Source organism: Denticeps clupeoides, chromosome 9 (assembly GCF_900700375.1).
Source record: "Denticeps clupeoides chromosome 9, fDenClu1.1, whole genome shotgun sequence".
NCBI classification, from domain to species: Eukaryota; Metazoa; Chordata; class Actinopteri; order Clupeiformes; family Denticipitidae; genus Denticeps; species Denticeps clupeoides.
The window spans coordinates 22,299,173-22,318,064 of NC_041715.1; the positions used below are offsets into that span (position 1 = coordinate 22,299,173).

General features: G+C 39.3%; 2 protein-coding genes across 2 annotated transcripts in view; one reads left to right on the forward strand and one right to left on the reverse strand.

Moving 5' to 3' along the window:
- Positions 1 to 7,802, forward strand: part of col4a2 (collagen, type IV, alpha 2) — a 66,637-nt gene extending 58,835 nt beyond the window's left edge. The window contains exons 43-48 of the mRNA XM_028990758.1: positions 163 to 261; positions 415 to 561; positions 2,006 to 2,122; positions 5,345 to 5,536; positions 6,399 to 6,685; positions 6,835 to 7,802. Of these exons, the coding sequence (XP_028846591.1) occupies positions 163 to 261; positions 415 to 561; positions 2,006 to 2,122; positions 5,345 to 5,536; positions 6,399 to 6,685; positions 6,835 to 7,089 (1,097 nt within the window). The 3' untranslated portion in view covers positions 7,090 to 7,802. The remainder of the gene's footprint in view (positions 1 to 162; positions 262 to 414; positions 562 to 2,005; positions 2,123 to 5,344; positions 5,537 to 6,398; positions 6,686 to 6,834) is intronic.
- A 4,223-nt stretch (positions 7,803 to 12,025) lies between these two features.
- Positions 12,026 to 17,685, reverse strand: rab20 (RAB20, member RAS oncogene family). Its single transcript, XM_028991877.1, has 2 exons — positions 17,459 to 17,685; positions 12,026 to 13,029 (listed from the first exon to the last, which is right to left on the reverse strand). The coding sequence occupies exons 1-2, from the start codon at positions 17,628 to 17,630 to the stop codon at positions 12,470 to 12,472; spliced, it is 732 nt and encodes a 243-aa protein (XP_028847710.1). The 5' UTR covers positions 17,631 to 17,685; the 3' UTR covers positions 12,026 to 12,469.
- Between the last annotated feature and the right edge of the window lie 1,207 nt (positions 17,686 to 18,892).

Below are 18,892 nucleotides of genomic sequence, written 5' to 3' on the forward strand. Positions count from 1 at the left end.
CTGTTCAATAAATATTTCAGATTTAGAGTTCAGTATTATTGATAAACAAAATCTTTTCATTATGGATTCATGTAAACCCTGTTTAAATAGGGTCTATGTGAAGTGCAGTTTGCAAAAACATAGTAAAATTTAACAGAATATGATTCTAATTGTACCTTGCAGGTGTGAAAGGAGAACAGGGTATGATGGGATTTCCTGGAAGGCCAGGAATTGATGGTGACAGAGGACCAACTGGCCCTAAAGGAAGTACTGGTATCCAAGGTAATGACAATATGTGTACATTTTTCCTACCACACTCCTGAAATTTTGTAATTCAAGTTTCTTTAATGAAACAGTTGATGTCAAGGCCTCCTAGCTGATTTAGGATCTCATCAGGATCACTATGATATTGTTCTGTCTGCCTATATCCCACAGGGTCTCCTGGAGACACAGGAGATCAGGGTCCAATGCCCATCCCTACTAAACTGCCTGGTGAAAGAGGTCCCACAGGACCCCATGGGATACAAGGACCAACAGGGCAAAGAGGAGTGCCTGGTCCACATGGACCCCGTGGAGATGCAGGCAAGTGTTGCTTTAAAACGGCCTGGCAAACCACATTCTTCAAGTGGACAAACCTTGAAACAAAAATCCTCTTGTGTCAGTCTTAGGACTAAGGGCAGACTTGACACACTGTCACCCCAGTGGCATTAGGCTGGCCAACTAAAAGCCTCTTTAAAAATTCCTTCAAGTCAAAACTATTTATTATTCACATTTAAAAAAGTGAAAGTGAGCCTTAGTGGGCCTTAGACACATGCCTATAAAATGCGCCTTGAAGACTATAAAAATTGACAGGTTCAAACCCCACTTACTACCAATGTGTTCCTGAGCAAAACACTTAACCTTGAGTTGCACCGTCTTCGTGCACTGTCCCGGCAGTCAGTGGCAGAGACAGGAAATTTCCAGTGGAATGCAAGGATGGATCTGTGTTTATTTTGGGGTGGCATGCATGTCTCACAAAAAAAATACAGGGCTGTTTAACCCTTTAATGCTGTGCGAATCATATTTGAGACATGCATTTCTGGGGCCCACTGAATAACCATGAGATATAAACCCTTTTGTATACTATATGATTCTTGTCTTCTACCTTTTGCTCTACAACAATTCACACAAATAGCCAGTATAAAGCAAGATTTTGTGGTAAATCACTCAATGGTAATTTTTTTTTGTCTTCTGGATGTGAAATACATTGGACTTCCATCGTCCACAATACATTGTTTTGATTAATCAATTACAATTTACAGATTGAAATGTGATATTTACAACAAATAATTAGAATTCATCACTGTGTTCTTCTGGGTTTACTAAATGCCTCTGCTGGCATTGTCTACTTCCATGTTCTTACTGTTTGCACTTGTTGTCCCCAATCCCTGACAAATCTGTACCATAATATCTAGGAAAATGCACACAGAAATGACTAATAAAAATGAATTTTAAGTTGTAAAAATCAAAATCGAGACTCAAAATTAATCTTCACTTGGTGTTCTCTGCATGTGAACATACGCTTCCATTTTTAAACTGATACAGACTGGTAATCTTTTTATTTGCAGTGTAGAAAATAGGCAAACTGTTCTAAGTGAGATAATATGTTTTTTGCGAGAGAATTCACAGAAATTTGCGTCTGATACAGTTTGTATATACCCACCCAGAAATAGAAATAGAATGATTTGGATATGATGTATGGATGTAATAGGGTAGGGTGGTAGTAGCCTAGTGGGTGAAACACTCGCCTGTGAACCAGAAGACCCAGGATCAAATCCCACTTACTACCATTGTGTCCCTGAGCAAGACACTTAACCCTAAATTGCTCCAGGGGGGACTGTCCCTGTAACTACTGATTTTAAGTCGCTCTGGATAAGGGCGTCTGATAAATGCTGTAAATGTAAATGTAATATGACATGTAAACCAAGTGGTTCTACAGTGGAAAAAAAAATCATATTTTCTCTTGTTGTGCTCTGCCCTTCTCCAGGCTTCTTTGGTCCTAAAGGAGACAAGGGAATGCCGGGTATCAGCGGAAATCCAGGAACACCTGGATTCCATGGTGACCAGGGAGAAATGGGACACCGTGGCATGCAGGGCTTGGAAGGTAGAGTTAAAATAAGATGTTAGTTTGAGACAAAGTAGGATTCCTGGATTCCTGGCCATATTAAAGGTTTACGGGTTTTGGCAAATAGTTACCAATGATTCACTGAATTTCCCGTGTGGTTGAATTTGAGGCATTCAGATGACTGAGTTACATATAATATTTGTAGAATGGTGTTGTAATGGTTAATCTGCAACGACAACAATGCACCTCTCTGACACAGGGCATTTTACTATAGTCTTATTGATAATGATTGATAATGTGCTACAACTCATTCACCTTTCCCAGGCCTTAAATATACAGCCTCACTTATTAAACAGATGACCCCAGTTTCCTCACTTCCTACCATTGCGTCCCTGAGCAATACATTTATCCTGAAATTACTCCAATTCATCTGTCACTGTACATTTGTAAGTCGCTCTAGGTAAATGGCATGTAATATAATGTGCTCTCCATGATAACACTTATTTACAGCATCAAAATAACTCAAACATCGAAATAATAATGAATGGGCACAAAGTCAAGAAGAAAGGGCATGGGGTGTCTCCTGACTAATAAATCTAAAAAAGAATCCAAACCCTGCGACATTCAGCAATATGATGGTCACAGAAACAATACGAACTTGGACAAGTAAATTGGTGATCATGGGATGGCGGTGTTGTGGGCAGATTTTAAAAGGGATTTCTCCAACTCTGTTGAGCATTTTTGGTAAGATGTTAAAAAGCTAAGTAACAATTAACCAACAAAAAATACACCAGTCAGATAGAGGGAGTTACAGAACGCATGGGCGACACGAAGGAAAGTATGGCAGATATGGAAAGATGGGCCCTTAACAAGTGGTCACTGCAGGGTAAAGTATCTTGGAGGAGTGCAGTTTTTTTTATTTTTAATAAATTTGCCAAAACCTCAAGTAAACATTTTTCACTGTGTCATTATGAGGTGGTGTGTGCAAAATTCTGAGGAGTCAAAATGTCCGGGTGAACAATATGGGATACACATTTTCTCAGCATAAAATGCATTGTAGACAGGGGCATTAGGAAAATATTATAGCGGCTAAACTATTATGAAAATATTATGGCTTGTTTAATGATCCTGCCTTTGTCACGACCGCGAACTGACAGGGGAGAGAAGCGCAGAGGCGGGACATGCTGGGAAATTGGTTTTATTAATAAACAATAAATAAATACAAATAAACAACCAAGGAATTGATTGAATTCCCAAAAACGGGAAATAAAGGGGAATCAACTTAAACAAATCCGCAGGCGTGTGGCGATTGCCAGAACTCAAAAATACACGTTAAACATAAACAGGTCAAGTTCGTGCACAGAGTTCACGAAACTGTCGGAGCTCCAGAAGGGGCGGAGTTCCTTTTATCGGCTGTCTGGATTGGTGCACAGGTTATAAGACCAGATGCCATCAATCCTGACAGCCTTTAAGAGTGCAATGCAGACAGATTCTACTAAAGAGGACATTAGGGGCTATCGCATAGGCAGGACAATTCACATAGATCAAGTGAAGTGAAGTGATTGTTATTGTAAAACACTGCAGCTGAGAACACGGTGACACAATGAAATGTGTCCTCTGCATTTAGTGTGCAGTGGACAGTCATGATACAAATCATGTGTTGCCCATGTGTTGCCCGATTGTGCAGCTTTAACAGTTTATGTCAGACCTTTTTAAAAAGGTTCGATCTACAGGGTCAGATCCACAGAAACAACCAACTGTTTTTATTGATGCTTATAAATATGAAAGCAATAAGTGCTTCATAACCAGGGTTTCAGCAGATTTAAGGAAGCCAAACTTAAGAATTTTTAAGACATTTTTAAGGCCACTTTCATTTTAAGACCCTGCATCGGTGTTGTCAACTTTAGTTTTGTGAATGACACAAATTATTGCGATATGATGAATGGCACTTGCTTGCCTATCAATAAAAAAATCACATTCAAAAATAGGTAAATTTAAGAAAGATGTACTACATATAGTAGTATATAGGAATTGCTTGATATAAATGGCACATTTTAGGGTTTTAGATGCTGATACAAATTTGTATTTGTTGTTGCATTTTTAAGTTCCCTGTCACTATATCCATTCTCACCTGGGCTGTCATTGTGATGTCACACATACGACTTGTAAAATGTGTGTGGGGCTTTTACAAACGCAGTGGGTAAGAGCTGTGGTGTGGTGTTGGGATAAAACCTTGTGAAAAGTAAGAAACCCCCTGCAATAATAAATAATAAATAGTATTTGTTTGGCTCACCACCTGCTACGGAAGATCAGGAGCCCAGGTTTTGTTGTACATGCGGTCACCATCACCTGACGATGGTGGATGAGATTTTCAAATCAAATTAATATTTAATGGGAATGTTTATTTGGTGAGTTTGAGATGTTATTAGGCATTTTGATTCACAGCCGTGGTGCTATTTGTGATATAAAAACCAGAACAAATCCATGAATAGAATGAATAGAAATGAAGGAGGGAATAGAAAGCTACTTTTGGCTATTGTTAGCTGACACCAAACTTGAGGAACTTATTATAAACCCACACTTCTTCACAATTCAAAAACAACTTACACACATGCAAACACATATTCCATAAACACACAAAAATGCTGACACACACACACACACCAACAATCAGTGCAGTCCAATTACACACACACTCACAACACCAACCCACAAACTCCCTTCTAGACACACATACACCTTAAACCACCCTAAATGCTGTAAATGCTTTAAAAAACCCAGCTGATGTGGAAAACGATTTCCACATCATAAATCCACTTCAATATACTATATTCTTTTTTATACTTTTTTATTTTTATAGTTATAGTTTTTTTGTTGTTGTTGTCTTTTGTTGCTATTTTTGTGTCTGATTTAAGTGTAGGATCTATGTACTACATTTTATACATTCAAATCCAACATTGGAGGATAGTGGAATACTAATCATACATAATCATGTATTAGACCAAGGTCAGACAACTGCTGGTTTACTTCTGTGTATTATCATGTGAAACCTCGTTATCTTTGTCTTATTACGAAACCAACTCTCTGGGCGAACTGGAGAAAAAGCCATGTTTTTTAGGCTTTCATTACAAAATCCTGTTCTGCTGATTAAAAGGCCACTAAAAATTATCTTGTAAAGAGCAGCACAATTAAGACAATCTTGGGCTTTTTAGCTGTTTTGAATGGCAATCATTCATTGTCCATTTCATTGATTCCTTTCAGGTCCTCCAGGTCGGCCTGGTGCTCCTGGGCTGATGGGCATGCCAGGCCGCAGTGTTAGCGTTGGGTACCTACTGGTCAAGCATGGCCAAACCGAGCAGACACCCATGTGTCCAGTGGGAATGACCAAAATGTGGGATGGCTACAGTCTGCTTTACTTTGAGGGCCAGGAAAAAGCTCACAACCAGGACCTGGGTGAGAATGACACAGAAATAAAATACCAGTTGGGGTTTTGAACTTCTTAAAACACCCTCTTCTGTCCAGAGTGAAGAAGCTTTTCAGTTACTAATGATGCCTAACCGTCTATCTGTTGGTCATTGTTGATCAGACAGTGAATGTATCATCTACATATCAATCATATACGAATGTTTGTTAATTGATTGTACTGATTAATATTTTTTATAGCATGTGCTAAACACAGATAAATTGTAAAGACTTATTTAGTCTATCTAAAAGCATCTCCTTCAATCATTATTGACCAGATAAATTTCCCATTCACAATAAATTTATGAAAAACATTAACACTCTGCACAGACTGACATCATGAAATAGAGGGTTGATTTGAATGATTCCCTTTAACCACAAATACACCATATCTCATCTTTACAGTTTGGTGCAACTAGCCTATATTTTTAAAAAAGTGAGTAATAGAAGGTTGAGGTCATAGAAGGTTCTGTCCATCTGATCTGTCCTAGACGTGTCTCCTACACCTTAATTCTGTTGATTCTAAGTATTCTCTGCCAGCTGCCTTGTTAATGCCCCTGGGTAGAAATGTTGGGCAAACAAGCCCAGATCCCTATCTAAAAGAGGGTAGTAATTGTATTTTCTATGGCCCCGGCTGGGTGACTTTGCCCCAGTATAAGGTTCACCTCATCCAATTACACTTCATCTAGCAGCTGTGTATGAGTTTGACTATTATAAAACAGACTCACCTCTTTCTAGTCTCAGATTCTACCATATATACTTAGCCAGCAATTAGTCCATACTGTCTTCTTTTTCTCCCTTCTGTTCATAAAGAGTTGCAGATATTCAAGATATTATTATTATTATTATGCAGGTTTGGCCGGCTCGTGTCTCCCTCGTTTCAGCACCATGCCCTTCCTCTACTGCAACCCTGGTGACATTTGCTACTACGCCAGCCGTAATGACAAATCTTACTGGCTGTCCACTACCGCACCCATTCCCATGATGCCAGTGGAGGAGGCCGAAATCAAGCCATACATCAGCCGTTGTTCTGTTTGTGAGGCTCCCTCAGTGGCCATTGCTGTGCACAGCCAGGATGAGTCCATCCCACTCTGCCCTCCAGGCTGGCGTAGCTTGTGGATCGGATATTCATTCCTCATGGTGAGGCTTGCTTGGTTTACGGTTTTATTCTCATATACTGTAATGAAACCAAAATATGGTTAATTTTTATTTAAATTAACATCTGGTAGATAATTAATAACCTTTAAAAAAAGACCCTGACACTTCTGAATGTTCCTTCTCTCCCATAGCATACTGCCGCTGGCGATGAGGGTGGAGGTCAGTCCTTGGTGTCACCAGGCTCCTGCCTGGAGGACTTCCGCACCACACCCTTCATCGAATGCAATGGTGCAAAAGGCACATGCCATTACTTTGCCAACAAGAACAGCTTCTGGCTAATGTCACTGGAGGAGTCCTTCTCCAGCACGCCTGTCTCTGAAACACTTAAGGCAGGCACACTACAGTCACGGATCAGCCGCTGCCAGGTCTGCATGAAGAACCTGTGACCCCTGAACTAGAAGCTGCATATCTGCTCTCTCTGGGAGCCTTACGCAGCCTCAGCACCACTGTAACCAAGGACTGAAGAAATGTACAAATTCAGGCCCAATGATACGATTCATTGTACATTTTTTTAAAAGAACATATCTGTAAATGGTCATTTTTGTTTGAATTTTGTGTTTTTGAAGATTGTTCTTATTTCCTAACTTATTACCTCAGCTACTTAGTAAACATAATTTTTTATCCATAAAAAGATACAGCTGAACCAAAGAGGCCCACGACTGTGCACTGATTCATTGTTTCACTGCTTAATTAGAAATATGACCATGCCATTTATTCTTCTATCATGTTATTATTTTTCCCACAGCACATAGAGTGAACACTGCTAATTTCTACAAGGAACAAAGTCAGCAGGGAATAAATTAAGTAAAATTTAGTAATACGGCTTTTATATGCAGCCTCATATTCATAACACTCTGCTTATTGTGTAATTCAGCATTTCAGGTTACTTCACATTACTTAACACGGGTCTGAACCCACACTTCATTCATGTTAGGCAATCATTATATTTCATTATATAAACAAACATGTGCTTAGTTATGCAACCACTTACATTTTTCCTGAATGGGTGTACTTTTAGGAACAGAGTAAAGCTCCTCCTTCACTATGCTGAGTTTTGCATTTTGACAATAAAAAGAGGGTGATTGGGGAAAAAAAGGAATTCTGTGTTTTCTGTCTTTCTCTGGTGGATCTGGTTAAAGTAACAATCTTCTGATTGGCCACAACAATTACAATTAAATATAACCACCAGAAAATCATTCTAAATTGTTATTTAATATTTTGATAGGAAATGTCTGGGAATGTCTGATGAAAAAAAATAAACGGTTTTTGGTGAGGCAGTATGGACACATAAACTGAAGCCTGAAGCCTCCAATCATTGCAAAACCTACTATTAGCACACAGCACTGCTAATTCATTTACCCAGCAGTGCAGAGTGACCAAGATCAAAGTCAGATGAATGTAGTATACAAACTTGAGGCCAATCCTCAGCTGTATGGAGACAGTTGGATCAAGACACACACAATTATGCCTTGGCAGTGGTGGCCTAGCGGTTAAGGAAGTGGCCCCATAAACAGAAGGTTGGTTTGAATCTCAAACCACACTGTAAAAAAGTAATTGCTGAATATACTTAAGAAAAGTTTGTAAATTGAACTAACTGTGGAAAATCTGTTGTTTTAACTTGATTAGAATAGTAGTGTGAACTTTTTGGTCAATGCAGTGGTTAAACTAAACAAATTTTTAATACTTAAGAGTGTTGAGTGTGTTGTACTGAAGGCATGTTCACACTGTGTGATTATTATGTATATATGGGATATTTTCCAGCTTATGTTTTAAAATGTACATTTATTTTAGCTAAGTCTTTATTTGCATAGAGACAAACAAATGTTTATGCTCTTTGTGTGTGCACATGGTAAAAGGAGTAGAGAGACAAATATTTATGTTCCTTTTACCATGCGCGCGTATTTATTTCTGTATTCATTTGTTCATTTGTTCTGGATCTTTTCCCAATTTGCGCAATAAAATAACTGGGAAAGCAGTAAGATTTAAGCTTATTGCCAAGACAATCAGCTGCTGCTGCTTCTCAGTCAAACATATTAGTATTTACTGGCCTATGGTTAAATGTCAGGATAACGCGAAACAACTCTTCTAATTTCTTAAACGTACTTTCGTCTCGCGCATGCGCAATGCGACGGAACACGTGTTTGGAGAGGACGCTGACGAAGAAGAACTTGAACAGGCTGAACAGCGCGTTTTCGGGATGTGGTGGCACAAGAAGTAAGTATGCTCGCGATGAGCTCTTTATAAACCCCAGTGTCATTGTATTCATCATTAAAAACTTAAATATAATTTTCATTTGCTAGTTGTGAGGAAGGAGGAAAATAAAAGTATCAGTATCAAAACATACCATAGTAGGAAGTAAATGGGGGATGAGATCTGTTTTGGTACTGGCAAACATCATCTTTTGTGTTCAGCAGAACTAAGACATTTTATACAGTTTTGGAACTACCTGACTACCTGAAGTAAATTATGATTTTTGGATAAATTATCCCTTTAACCACTTTTTAGATCAATATTTAATTCATACTTACACATCAGATTGCTTAATGTCAGTTTGGCACAATTTTTTTTTTTTTATTCTTACAGAATTTAGTCGCATATCTGGCAAAAACTTGGAATCAGAATTCTTTCAAGAACTGGACAAGTTCACTCAACGTTTCATCGATATCTTCAGGACTAAAGGTGGAGACAACTTAAGAAGATTCTGCCCCAGATTGAAAATGATGTAAGCTCCTCAGACACATCACAATTTTTTTTATATTAAAACAACTGTCTCTTTTGCTGTTGTTCCTTGCTCTCTTTTGTGTTAGTGTCATGAGCTCTATTAAGTAGAGATTTTTATCATAACTTTGCAGAAATTCAACATCAACACGAGACGAACCGCCGTTCTTCATGGACCACCTTCCTTCTCGGGGAGGACCCCACAGATTTTTACAAGACCTGTTTTGTAAGTAGTTTTGTTTGTGATGTGATTCTTATTTAACATTCAAACAGTTTTGAGATCTGAACAGTCAGGAAACTGAAACAAAGTAAGGGGTAGGCAAGGACCGAAAAAAAAAAAAAAAGAACCTGGGACCAAATTTGTCTGCTCCTGGGGTAGAGAAAAGAAAGTTAAGATAAATTAAGAAAAAAGACAGTATGAAGACACATTTTATATTACATAAAGAGAGGAAGTGAAAAACAATAGTAAGAAGGACAATAGACAGGAGGTTGGAAATTTAGACAGGTAGGAAGAATAAAGGACAGACGCAAGAGACAGGTAAGAAAGTACAGTAAAATAAATATAAAATACAGAAAGGAGATTAGATTGAAAGAAGGAAAAAATGGATATTTATATTTGACATTTATAGGTGATTTTTTTTCAAAATAAATCAATTCCTCTCCATAATGATGTATTTTGATACATTTTTGAATAGCAAATTATTGGTTTTAGAATAATTATTAACTAATTTATATAGCTGGCCTTCAGTTTGATTTATTGTCTTTTCATTCTGTGGTTTAAATGTCCGTATTCTTTCCTGCATCCACTGATGTGTCCTGATTGAAAACGCCTGTAAATTTAAACATATTATGGTGTTATTAATTTAGTTTCACATTTTAATGTGCATATCTGCTCTTAAAGATGTTTTGTGGCTTACTTTGACCTCATTATTGCTATTTGCCCTGTTTTTAGGACTGTGACGACAATGAAGACTTGTCCGACATTACAATTGGAATTCTGATGGTGAATCCCGAGCACTCTGCAACTGCAACACTACCCTACTCCCTGCATCTTGATGCCACAACAATAGCTATCATTTTGGAAGGTATCCACGTTGTGGATAACGTGGAAAATCTTCCACAAGCAATGTGTCAGCTCTTTGGACTGATTTATGCTCTAAACTTAGAGTATCCTGCAGCTCTGAAGAGCACATTTGATTTCATACAGAGAGTGATTTTGTCTCTTGGCCATAAGTCACTCAAACCTAAAATCCAATCACTAAAAATCGCTTGATGCAGTAATATGTCATTGCCATGATGTAAATGTTCAGTACTACACTGATAGTGTTTTCCAGTTGTTAAAAAGGGAAAAAAAAGTTTACTTAATGTTAGTTAGATTTATGAGTTTAGTTTTGAAGAGAACTATATTAGGAAAGCTTTACTAAATTTACAGACTGTTCAGTGTTTGTAAGCTCTGCTTTTGACCCCTTTGTAAAGATGTTAAGAGAGAGAGAGAAGAATTTTGTCCTTTATTTTAAGTGCAGTATGTGTTTTATTTATTTATTTATTTATTTATTTAGTCTAAATTGGTTTTGGCAGCCCATGTTGACAGGCATGCCTTAAGTAATGTCTATAGAGCAAATAAATGTTCTAGTGTCGTGCCAAATCTGTGTCTTTGTATTCTTAGATCACCAGCACATTCTTAGATGTGTACTTAAAACTTTGAGTACACCTTGCTTGAGAAATTTAAGGCAATCAGTTTCCATAAATTCTTCTTGTAAAATGAACAAGCATGTATGTTAATGTATGCTTATTAAGCACAACTTAAAACTGTAAGTTAGCTTAACTTTTGAAATTTAGTTACCGGTACTGATGTTTTATGGTAACCTCTACAAATACACAAGTTAACTCTACAAAGATGAGGTAAGTAGTATCAAGTCAAAAAGTATGACCTAATTTGTTTGAGAATTTTGAGGCAATCGGTTTCCATGGCTTTTCTAAGTAAAGTCAACTTATTACTTTTTACAGTGCACTGAGGTGCCACTGAGCAAAGCACCATCCCCATACACTGGTCACTGGGCGCTTGTCATGGCTGCCCACTGCTCACCAAGGGTGATGGCAGAGGACACATTTCATTGTGTGCACCGTGTGCTGTGCTGCAGTGTTTCACAATGACAATCACTGCACTTCACTTGTATACTAGATGGGACCACCAATGTATATGCAGATTGTCAGCTGAGAATGATGTCTACCAACAAAGCAACAGACTAGAGACCAGCAATAGAGAAGTGGGTTCCATTTCAAATCATGTTCAATTAACTGAGTTTACCAAAGGTGGACTTCAATCAAGTTGTAGAAGCATCTCATGGATGATCAGTGAAAAGCAGATGGACCTCAACTCAGTTTTGAGTATCATAGCAAGGTTGAGAATACTTATGTACCTATATAAATGTAATAAAACATACTCTCACTTTCCATGTGTTTCCTTCTTATCACACCTTGATAAAACAGTTTGTCCTGACCTGATATTCAATCAGTACCATTGTACCTTGTTTATGGTGACATCAGGTGTTGATGTCTGGTAAGCACCATCATGAGACCTCCCTTCAGCTCAGGAACAGTGGATCTCAAAAAGATTATTTTTATTCACAATTACTCAGAAATGCTTTATATAGGAGACAATAGGGGTTTGATATATATTTCATAAAAAGCCATAAAAATGAGTATCTATCATCATTAATTATTTTTGTGCACAATAAAATAATTATTATTTTTTTATCATATACATATTACAAATGATTTATGGGAACGTATGTGCTTCTTCAGTTCACAAAACACCCATAAATCCAGTGACTTTTAAAAAGGTTAAACACACAATCACATTGACATTTCATTTCAGTAGAGAATTTAAAGATTAGCCTGCATGACAACATGACACCGGCCAACAAGTAAATATGATTTTTAAACACACAAGTGAAAACCAATCCGCTACAAAGCAGAAAGACGGAATAAAAGCTGAATCACTCCTGCTCTCTACTGAGGTGCGCTGGCAAGAACATAATAAATGTTCTATCTACAGCAACCAGCTTTGGTTCGCTTGGTCTCTGTGCTATGTTCAAGGTCCACGGTGGAGGCATCACCTTCATTTCGCTTCTTCAGAATAGAGGGCAGCACCATTTCAAAGAGTGTCTCAAACAGAAAATCCACATTATAGCCTGTCTTGGCACTGGTCTCAAAGCACATACGTTCAGCTGCTGGGCTGGCGTTCTCCTCCAGGCCCTTGTAGCGAAGAATGCGCCAATACAATGCCAGCGCATCCATGCGATCTACCTGCTTGTGAAGAAGTACAGATGATGTGCTGGTGGTGCTGGCAGGATGATGTGGAGTGTCCTGAATGTCCTCACTCATGTGTCCATCATCCATCTCAACCAAGTGGGCGCAAGCATCGGTGAGGTCAGCTTTGTTGCCGACGATGGCATATATACAGTCAGGGTGGGCTGTGTCGGTGAGGGACAGAAAGCGTTGCTCCAACTCAGACAGGCTCTGCCAGTTGGTGACATCATAGGTAAGGATGACCGCTGATGCCCCACGACAGTACATGGAACCGAGACCATGGAACTGCTCCCGACCTGAAGGGGACACAGAGAACCGTCAGAGTCCAAAAACTAGCAAATGCACCTTCTCTATCTCTTCAAGAAATCCAGGAGAGGAATGGAGTACAACACTATTCAGTCACCACAGCACATCAATTAATCTGGTTAATTTGCAAATGTTTTGGACTGGATGCCCTTCCTGACGCAAGCCCATTTATACGGCCTGGGACAGTCACCAAGAAATAGAATGTCACCTGCCTCCCCAGTGACTGGGTTAAGGAACAATTCATTATCAATTTTTAAATGATAATGATAATAATATAAAAACTCAAAAAAATTCTCAAAAAGGAAATCTAGACCAAATGTGATCATTACAAAAAGATTGAATTTATTTATACAGAATGAATTTATACATCCAGAAGTAATATGAATGCATATGTATGTATGATAATTGTATTACTTTAATTATCTAAATCAGTTCAGTAGTCAAATCCAGGCAAACAGGACAACTAAACTGTAGATGGTAGCAATTCAATTCCCAGCGATGAGATGGTGGACAGGGAGTATTCAAGTGTAATTTTTGGTGACCGTCCCAAGCCCAGGTAAATGTCCACTGTGATGTCTTATGTGTTTTATTGATTCCCTCTACTAATATAAATTAGTATTTTGTGTTAGTGAGGCATAATTCTCTGATTAGGCAGTGTTTTGATATGCCTTGTGGTGTTACCCAGCATAGCACTGATCTTTGTAAATGTACCTGATATGTTTTATATTGTTTATTTCAATTATTTCAAAACTAAATAAAGAGAATGAAGACAACAGTAAAGCCTCTTAGTTATTTGCTATCTGTTCATTTGTGTATGGACACGCACATTGAGAACAGAATATCCAGTGTGTGGACAGCCACACCGGCTGTGGTGACCCCTAATGGGAGCAGCTGATACAAGGAGGATTACAATTAGAAAATAAAATTATGCTTTTATTATATTAAGAATGATAATAAAATAACAGAAACTGTAAATAGTATTATTACATGCCTTTGTTTCACATGCACTATTTTATTGAAAACTTCGTACAATGACATTCTTACTACTTAACATCATCTACTTGAAAATATGAAAACAGTGGAACACTCTTTCGCTATGTATTTCAGAAATCCACAATCTTAGCAGGGAAAATATTAGGCTTCCAGGTCCATAGATCCACACTCTAAAACAGCTCTGGTAAGGCAAATGAATGACCTTCTGCTAGCAGCAGTAGTTGGCTGCACTTCCCTCTTAATCCTGCTGAACTTGACACTGTTGATCATGGGATATCCAAAATGCACAGTATGACCTGTGAGGTTCCTCAGGGGTCAGTTCTCGGCCCAATACTCTTCATTCTTTACATTCTCTCCCGCTGACATACCATCAGCAATTTTAATTCGCAATTTCATTCCACTGCTATGTAGACAATACACGATTGCATCTGCATACCAGCCTTCATCATCATCATCATTTACATTTCATTTACATTTACAGCATTTATCAGACGCCCTTATCCAGAGCGACTTACAATCAGTATTTACAGGGACAGTCTCCCTGGAACAACTTAGGGTTAAGTGTCTTGCTCAGGGACACAATGGTAGTAAGTGGGATTCGAACCCGGGTCTTCTGGAGTGTGTTACCCACTAGGCTACTACCACTCTACCACTACCATCATCACTGTCCTTTATCAGAACAACACTTATCATCTGTCTGGAGGAGATAAGGATGGAACAGCCCTGCTTGTTGGAACACCTCACCAGATTCTCCACCCATAACAAGTATCTCCAAGATTTGATCCTAATCTCATCTCTAAAAACCATCTCAAGCACCTCTGCAAGACCTTATATCTGTACATGAGAAACATCACCATGCTTTGTCCATGCTCTCAGTATCATATGCAAAAATATAGTCCATGCTGTTGGCTCCTCTCGGTTTGACTACTGCAACACACTACTCATCAAGATTTCAAGCAAGAACCTTCGAGTTCATTCAGAGGTCTGCTGCTAGGACAATGATGAGAGTGTGAAGATATAAACACATAACTCCCATACTCCATTCACTCTCTGCAAGGTCTCCATCATCATCACTCACATGGGGGCATCGTGGGTAAGTGGAGCAGGATTCAAAAGGTTGTGGGTTCGAAGTCCGAACCGCAAAGGAGCCACTGAGATCCCCTTGATCAAGGTACCGTCCCCACACACTGCTCCCTGGGTGCCTGTCATGGCTGCCCACTGCTCACCAAGGGTTATGGGTTAAATGCAACAGACACATTTCATTGTGTCCCCGTGTGCTGTGCTTCACTTTCATATATGGAAATCACACACACACTACTCCCTCTAATAATAATGAGAGTAAAGACACTAAGAAAGACAAGTGGGCAGTATAGGTCAGTAGATTGCACAGAGAGGGTCATTATTGAAATTTGGACCATGTGGGCTCCACTATTGTGTAGCAGCCTCTGTGCCAACTAGGGAAATGTGAAAATCTTTTGTTTGAGTATTTCCCTCAACCACAAACTATGTTGGCCTGCACAATAGAGCAGAATAATGATGGAGAGCAAGCCTGGAACCACAAAGTAAACTGAAAGTAAACTTGCTTTTATATCAGTCTTATTGGTCCCCTAATACTTTATCTGAAGTCTCTAGCCGAAATTCAGCCGTGGTGCAGAATTACAGTCTCTTTCATCCACTCCCTCAAAAGTAGCGTCCCCACACACTGCTAACCGGGTAACTGTCATGGCTGCCCACTGCTCACCAAAGGTGATGGTTAAATGCAGAGGACACGTTTCATTGTCTCAACGTGTGCTGCTCTGCAGTGTTTCACAATCACTTCACTTTCATAATGTTTAAGGGAAGGGGTGGGAAATTCTCTGGGTGGAAAAAGCATGAGAAACAGGAGGTGACCTTTCCCTTTTTTTTATGACATAAGGGGACAAATTCCAGATCCGACCATCTGAGCTGCTGCTCTTTGAACGGTGAAGCAGAACGACCAAAACCGCCATTTCTAGCCACTGCAGGACCGCAGACAGGCTCGGGAAACTCGTATTAATGTTAAATCATCTCACAAAGTCACATTTACATAATAGAGAACCTTTAAAAATAGCTGGAGGTCAACACAACTTTTCATCTGATAAATGACGTGTAGATGACTGCAGCTCATGTGATGCCTGACAGGAAGTGAACAGGCAGAAAAACGGGCGAGGGAAGGAACACGGCAGTCACCAGGCTTTTTAAAAAGCCTCTAGCTGCCAATAGCACAAACACAGTGTCAAACGTTTCAGAGAAGCGGGAGACTGTCGCAGCATGACGCAGCAGAAAAGCGATTGCCCCGCTTTCTTCTGACCTTTGACCCAACCCCCTAGTCCAAATCCGAAGCTGAGCTTCAAAGCTCCAAAAAAAATGTACTTGAATGTGAAACCAATAAAACAAACAGCTAAATGTTACATTTCAAACCGCAGAAAACTGCAGCTTTGCGCCAACACACAGAAAAATACAGAACTGGTTCAACTTTACACATGTAGTATCAGGTATAAGGCTACTTCTGTCATGCAACCCCCCCAAAATGTGATCATCATGTAAACAGGCATGAAACTACATTTCTGATGACAGCCAGTGACCTCAGGAATAAAAAACGTCCCCTAGTCTATTAGCAGCACTTGAAGCCGAGCCAGAGGGAAATCAAACACTGATGCCATTCATTCGTTTCAGAGCATAATTTCAGTGATCAATTTCAACCAACAGTGAAACAGACAAAGTTTTAAAAGAGGAAATTCACACAGAGGCCGGGTCAGCTGACCTGAAATGGGAAGTGACTTCAGAAGCTGTGGGGTTTCAAAACCATTCCTTTCAATGTTAAATCACACGACCCAAAATTCCTGTTTCACTTTCCAGCATGACACAATGTCCCCCTGTAAACCATGTGGCAATCTGGTCACCTTCAAACTTCATTCAAACATGCAAAAGCACCAATCACAGGACACCAAGCAGGGTGCATGGGTCAGAGGTCAAACAACAAAAAATTGGTTCAAATTGGTTTGATCACATTTTCAGAATTTGCTCAGATGAGAACTATAACATTGAAAATACAGTGAAAGTAATTTAATTTTCATGATCATTATTAATCTACTAATATGTATGAGTTTTGAAACATTGGAGAGGAGTATGAAAAAGTAACTTTTGTTATTTTATGACATATACTTCCTGCCTAGATAAACACCTTTGACTCTAATGACGGTCACCAGGTCACCAAGCACGAAAATGAATCATATTTTCGATGCGCCGTGTGTGTTTGTTTGTGTATTCGCATTTAAAATATTGTAAACGTTTAATTTCATAAACCAAGCGGCGGTTCTCGGGAAGAAGTGACGTCATGTGTCCACGCGCCTGGTCTCACCTGGACAGGTAGACAACAAGAAAAAGGCAGAGAGCAGGCGTACAGACCTGCGGTGTCCCAGATGGAAATGTTGTACGGTCCCCACTGCTTGAGGAAGAACGCCCCTCCGACGGTGCTGATCGTGTCTTTGAAGCGTCGCTCGGTGTATCTGTGCAGGAGCGACGTCTTTCCCACGTTCATGTCCCCAAGAATCACTACTTTCACGTCAGGCTTCCTCATTCTGCCGAACTCAGGTCGGGGTTCGAGCCATGACTGGCGGTCTGGTCCCTCTTCGGCCGGGAAGTACAGAGCCACGCCTTCGGGGGCGGGACTATGGGCGGGGTCATGGACAGTTTTTTTTTTTTTTTTTTTTTTTTTCACAAAATGTATTACTATTGTTAGTAGTAGTAGTGTTTTAGAAGCCAGCATGCGTAGTGAAGCAGGAAAATATTTTTTGGTTGGTGGTTATATGGACTACATCATGCTCTCCTTGAGTTATTTTTACAGTTCTACTTAATTACTACTTAATTAAAACCAATGTCAGTCACTGAAGAGAACTGGTTCTGTACCATGTTCTGTATCATTTTGACATTCAAGATATAGGTTTTTTATAGACAGTGGTGACTTGTGGGTGATTTAATCAATACTGATATACATATACTTATCGATATACAGATCTACTTAAAAATAAACTAACTCACACATGATCCATCTGGTCCATCAGCAGCTTCAGTGAAAGATCATACGTCTTTCGTCCCCATTCACCTCTGAGAGGACCTTGTTGCTACACATCTAATTCACCAGACAGAGGAACCTTGTCAAACAAGGAGGATCGTGGATAGTTCACAGCAATGATAGTAACACTCATGGCTGGTCATCTAGGAGTTGCATCACAAGTCCATGTCAGCACCCAACTGTGGGCATCACAACAGCACAAAGGAGCTGGATCCAATGGGGAGGATATCGATATTCAGGTTGTCCTGAAGTCAATATGTATGTACCAGAGACCATCATGGTCCTTGTAACCTAAGGAAGCTATGGAGGGACTTTGACTGTCTGGTGGTACAAAACAAACAGTTATGTTGTTCCATTACATGATTCATATAAATTGTATTGTCTTATGCTCTTATACCTGCTGTTCTACAGCATCTACATGGCTGCCCGGCTTCAGTGCATTTCTCTACTAAATATGCGCAGCAGGTACAGTACAGGCCAAAAGTTTCAATGTGTTTTCTTTATTTTCATGACCATTTACGTTGGTAGATTCTCACTGAAGGCATCAAAACTATGAATGAACACATGTGGAGTTATGTACTTAACAAAAAAAGGTGAAATAAGTGAAAACATGTTTTATATTCTAGTTTCTTTGCTCTGATTACTGCTTTGCACACTCTTGGCATTCTCTCGATGAGCTTCAAGAGGTCGTCACCTGAAATGCTTTTCCAACACATGAGAAGGTGTGACCAAACTTTTGGTCTGTACAGTATGATACTGGCCATCTG

What these genes read in the sequence shown, in the direction of transcription:
- rab20 (XM_028991877.1), bottom strand. Translation starts at nt 17,630, where the DNA reads ATGAGGAAGCCTGACGTGAAAGTAGTGATTCTTGGGGACATGAACGTG. An exon ending in TTCCATCTGGGACACCGCAG is followed by an intron (nt 13,030 to 17,458) that starts GTCTGTACGCCT and finishes TGTCCCCTTCAG; the next exon opens with GTCGGGAGCAGTTCCATGGT.